General features: G+C 38.4%; 1 protein-coding gene across 1 annotated transcript; it reads left to right on the plus strand.

Annotated features, from left to right (window-relative positions):
* The first annotated feature begins 4014 nt into the window (after positions 1–4014).
* LOC110931748 lies at positions 4015–5005 on the plus strand. Its single transcript, XM_022175130.1, has 2 exons — positions 4015–4179; positions 4595–5005. Exons 1-2 carry the CDS (start codon positions 4015–4017, stop codon positions 5003–5005), a joined length of 576 nt encoding a protein of 191 aa, XP_022030822.1.
* Positions 5006–5616: the final 611 nt, after the last annotated feature.

Here is a 5616-nt window from a genome sequence, read left to right on the forward strand (position 1 = left end):
AGAAGATATATGCGGCTTCTGGTTCTTGAGGTACACTTTTTCCGTTTGTATATGTCTTTCCGTTTAGCTTTCCTTTTTGATTTTGATTACTATTTTTGTTCCGTAGCAGGTCTTAATCCGGGTAAGGGTACCCGTTAATGTTGGAACTTTTGAGATCGTTCATACTTGTACTGGATTAGTTTTATAATAGTTTGTAGCTTATTTTGTAGTCTAGGGGCTTATTTTGTAATTAGTTGAAACTAGCAAACCTGACTTGGTGTAGTTAAGATTCTAGCATAATTATAATTATGCTGGCAAGTCAGGATCTATAAATACCCAAGCATTGTAGCCCTAGCCAAACTTTTGGCTCTTTTGGTGAATGAAGTGTTGTTTACATTAGATCTTTGATATTATGCTCTAATCAGATTTCCAAGGTGCTTTATTGATTTATATACTTGTTTGGATTCAATACAACACTTGTTATGTTCATCAAATCCATTAGCTTCATCTTCATTCTTGATCATTCTTAACTTCTTCATAGTTCAAACACTTAATCAATAGGTGTTTTGGACTGAAACAATCAACCACTGTGATCCGGATTGATATTGGGATCTACAATTTGGTATCAGAGCCTTAGTGCTCTTGGTTGTTTAGTTTTTGTTAAGATTTTTCAAAGTTTTGAAGGTTTTTCAAAGTTTCAAGGTTTTTCAAATTTTTGGACTTAAAATGGATTGATTTGGTCTGTTTAATCGATTGGTTGTTGTTAATCTGTGATTAGGGAGTCATTTGGGACATTTTGATGCATCAAAACATGGTTTTTGAGTCGTTTTTAAGTGATTAGAGGGTTTTAGTTCATGTTAAACTCCCTGGTTAGCGAAATTAACTTGAATATAGCGAAGAAGTTTTGAAGGCAGCGAAGTTATTTTTGAATATAGCGAAGAAAGTTTTGAATATAGTGAAGAAATTTTTCAATATAGCGAACAACCTTTGAAAAACATCGCATAATCATCAATTTCGCCGACTAACAATCGAGCGAAGTTGTTGATTGTCGGCGAAATAGTGCAAAGTGTCCCTTTAGCGAAATTATCGAAGGCGACTTCGAGAACTGTGATAAAGATCCACAGCGTTTTTATCACGGTGTTCGGCGAAATAAGCCATTCTAACGTGTGTGTTTATTGTATCAGCGGAATTAGCTTCTTCGCTCGTGCAGGATATCTCCGCGTACCGGCGAAGACAATAGTCCAGCGAAGATCATCGGCGAATTTGGTTCTGTCTTTCTAATCTCAGACAGATCTCTGGAGAAATTACCTTATTTACCGGCAAAATTGTTAACCAGCAGTTTTATCAGTGAAATTAACCTCTGATCAGCTTTCTTTTGTCAAAAACAAGCCAAGATGTCGTTGAATCAGCTAAGTCCAATCGCTCAAGCTGAACTTGAGACCGGAACCACCACTAGACCACCAAAGTTGAAGGGAGCTGAAGATTTCAGTAATTGGAAGATTCGTATCTAGTCGTTCTTCGAAAACACAGACTACAATCTGTGGCTTTCAGTCACCGCTGGACCCCACATTCCAACGGTGGTTCGAGGAGATGCGGTGGTCGCTAACAATGACGCCACAAACTTCACTGACGAAGACAAGGCCCTAATCCAACGCGATCGCCGTGCACATGCCGCCTTAACCATGGCTCTGTCAATTGATGACTGCAACATGTTTGAAGAACACCGAAACTGCAAATGTACTCTAGAATGCATTGATTGAGTACTATGAGGGAAATGAAGAACTAATTGAAAGCAAGAGAGACATGGTGCAGAAGCAATACGACATGTTTTGTGGAGTTCGTGGAGAAAGTCTTTCCGATCATATCAATCGCTTTCTGAATATGATGACCATAATGAAGAAGGCAGGAAATCCTGTCACTAACCGTGCTGCTATAAAGAAGCTGCTGGACTCACTCCCAAAGGAATGGAGTTTGCAATGCATGATGATTAAGAATGATTTCCTCAATAATCCAAATCCTGTCACTCTGTCCGACTTAATTAACACTCTAAGAGCTTTTGAAATGGATGTCAACAAACGAGAAATGAACACTGCTGGCTACACCTCAAAGATCAATCAGACTTCTGCTGGAATGAAGAATGTGGCATTCCTTGCTTCAGGTGGCATCAGTCAACAAGCTTCTGACATGATCTATGTTAACACTTCCGCAAGCGCATCAAAAGCTCCACAACCTAGTGAGAAGACTGTCATGGTTGGAGATACACAAGCATTGAAAGTGTCTACTGAAAACGTGGCACTTTTTAACATGTTTCTGAGTAACTATGAAGCTTTAATGTCAGGAGAGCTCAAGAAGGAGATGTTCACTACTGAAGACATGTATCAGGTTGATCCAGATGACATGGAAGAGATGGATTTGAATTGGCAGATGGCCATGATCACTCTAAGGTTGAAGAAATTTCAGGACAAGACCGGGAAGCGTGTGGGTCTTGGAAAAGCTAGATTTCACAAATCCAAACTGAGATGCTAAAACTTCAAGAATCTGGGTCACTTCAAGCGTGATTGCCCCTTGTTGAAGGAAGAAAACATTGAAGCAACTCCTGCTGTAAAACAAATCACTATCGAAGAAAACAAAAACAACGCATCTCCTAACGCACCAAAAGCCTTGGTTGTTGAAGATTATGATTGGAGTGAAGAAATTGTTGAAGCCAAGGAACAAGTCAACAAAGCTCTCATGGCAAAGATCTCAAGTGGGTCATCATCAAAACAGTTTGAGAAACAGACTGCTGGAATTCCAAAAGGTGACAACGTTGCTGACAAGGGTCTGAAAAGCATTCTCACCTCCCCGGAGCCTGGGAAAGAAAAGAATTCTGAAGAAACTAAGGAGCATGCTCCTAAGGAGTCATCTGACCAGAAGAAAGACAAAGAAAAAGTCTCAGCCGTAGCAATGAAAACAGAATCCTCCAAAGAAAAGACTGACAAAGACTTGGTAAATAGTATTCCACATAACTTTAAAGTAAAGTTATGCACACCAGCATGCATTGATGTCGTGGCACATTACAAGTCTCTTAATCTAGAATTTGAGAGACAGAAAGACAAAGCTTTAAAATTTAACAAAGAGCTTAAACAGAACAAGGCCGCATATCAGAGAAAGTTGAATTCAACCTTAGCTAAAATGCAAACTCTAAAAGAATTTGTGTTTAGAAAAGATTTTATCATTAACGATCTCACAGATAGACTAGAAAAAGCTTTGAAGGAAAAGAATAAGTTGCAAATTATCATAGACAAATGGAATGTCAGTCAAAAGTCCTTTACTGACATCAAAAATTGCCAACGACCAACGTATGTGAAAGACGGGATCGGGTATAAGGATAGGCAAGGAAATGAAAGAAAACTTTTCTTTCCACCACATAGAAAAAACTATGTGCCTATGCCAACTCCTCATCCCGAAAATGATTTCATTGATGAAAAGGCCTCTATAGAACAAAACGACTCTTTTGAAAACGAAACAAACGCTAACATTTCTAAAAGTAATGCAGGTCCAATTGTGTGTAAACAAGATGTGTGCGATGAGGATGGAGACTGCGGCGGTTCAAAAATAGGGATAGGTTATTCAGGAGACAGTTATTCCACCGTCAACTGGTTCGCCTGGAACTGTTCTAAGAAAAACAATATTCAGGACAAATGTAATAATTTAATTAGGACAGATGACTGTAATGGCCGCGTGCCTAAATTTAACTCTGTGGATGACTGTAAGGGCCATGTGCCTACATTTGAGACCCGTGATCGTGAACATGCTATGTTTGAATGTCATGATTTAATTCTGCATTTTGTGATGATAAAAATGTGTGTGAATCTCCTGTATTTGTGCCAGAATTGAAAAAGAATAGCTTTGGAAAATTCCTCACAGAGGAAATTCCAGAATTTATTCCATCTCGAACAGGTGTGACAGATTCAAAAAAGAAAGTCGCTGAAGATCACAGTAAAGAAGACTCAAGCGTTGCTACCTCAGAAAAGCAAAAAGAGACTTCAATTCCTAATGAAGAGCAAAAATCAGAAACTTCAAGTGAAGATTAAACAACAGAAGGTGAGATCTCCGAAGATTCAAGTGACGAAACAAATGACGATCAAAATTCAGAAAGTTCAAATGAAGATCCAAGCTGCAGTGATTCAAGTTATGAAACAAGTGAAGAGCAAAATTCAAGTGAATATCAAACATTAGAAAGTTCATCAGATTCCGACAATGATGAAGAATGTTCAGAAGATGAAAGTCGAGTTGACAAGAAAATGAAGAAAGTAGAAAGCTCAAGACACTCATCACATACATCATCTTCCAACACCAAAAGACCCAGACGCAAACGATGTTTTCGCTGTGGTCATTTAGGACATACAGTGAAACATTGTAAAAACAAGAATTTTTCTAAACCAGAATATGATTTTGTCAAAAATTTCACATATCAGCTTGATTATCTTAAGAAATCTGTTAAAAATCTGGTTAATTCAACAACTTACTTTTGGAAACAAAAAGAGGACATCGTGGCTCAAAACCATGATAGATTCAAAATGAAGCAAGCCTGGGTCCCAAATCAATCTAATTTGTGTATATTCTTGTATTTCAGAATAAACTCCAGAAATGGCTTCGAATGCTCATGGAATATATCTGGCATGTCGACAGCGGATGTTCAAGACACATGACAGGCTTGAAGGAACTTCTGAAGAACTTTCGTTTTATTGATGGTGATTTCGTGTCATTCGCTGGAGATGAGAAGGGAGGGAAGATCGTTGGAATAGGAGATGTGGTGCCTGAAGCCCTCACGTTGGAAAATGTCAACTATGTTCCAGAATTGTGCTACAATCTCATGAGTGTAGCACAAGTCTGTGATAAAGGAATATCATTCCTTTTCAATGACATGGAATGCTTGTTTCTCAAGCCTGAATATGTCGTTCCTGCAGAAATGATCATGCTTACTGCTCCAAGACAAAACAACACATACGTGCTCAACATGAAAAAACGCCAAGACAAACGATAACCTGACCTGTTTGATCTCAAAGGCTTCAGAATCGGAGTCACTGCTTTGGCATAGGCGATTGGGGCATGTAAATTTCAAAAATATGAACAAACTCTCTAAGTTAAACTTAGTATGAGGACTTCTGATAAAAGAATTTCCTTTTTCAGAAAAATGTATAGCATGCGCCCAAGGAAAGCAACACAAGAAATCGCACAAGTCCAAAGCAGTGAACACGATTACTGCGCCTCTTCAGTTGATGCATATGGATCTTTTTGGTCCAATAAGTGTTAAAAGTTTTGCTAAAAGTTCTTACTGTTTGGTGATTACAGATGATTTCTCTCATTTTTCATGGGTTTATTTTCTTGAAGCAAAGAGTGAGACAGCTGATATTCTCAAGTCATTTATTCCCTTGATTGAAAACGTGACCAGATTAAAAGTGAAGTCGATCAGAAGCGATAATGGTTCTAAATTCAAAAATCAAACCTTCATATCCTTCTGTGCAGAAAAGGGAATTCATCTTCAACACAGTGCAACCAGAACTCCTCAACAAAATGGATTTGCTGAACGTAAGAACATAACATTGATCGAGGCCGCGAGAACCATGCTGGTGGATAAAAAAGCTTCCAATCATC

The sequence above is a fragment of the Helianthus annuus genome, chromosome 3 (assembly GCF_002127325.2).
Source record: "Helianthus annuus cultivar XRQ/B chromosome 3, HanXRQr2.0-SUNRISE, whole genome shotgun sequence".
NCBI lineage: Eukaryota > Viridiplantae > Streptophyta > Magnoliopsida > Asterales > Asteraceae > Helianthus > Helianthus annuus.

What these genes read in the sequence shown, in the direction of transcription:
- LOC110931748 (XM_022175130.1), top strand. Translation starts at nt 4,015, where the DNA reads ATGAAGAGCAAAAATCAGAAACTTCAAGTGAAGATTAAACAACAGAAG. An exon ending in AAGTGAAGAGCAAAATTCAA is followed by an intron (nt 4,180 to 4,594) that starts GTGAATATCAAA and finishes CTTGTATTTCAG; the next exon opens with AATAAACTCCAGAAATGGCT.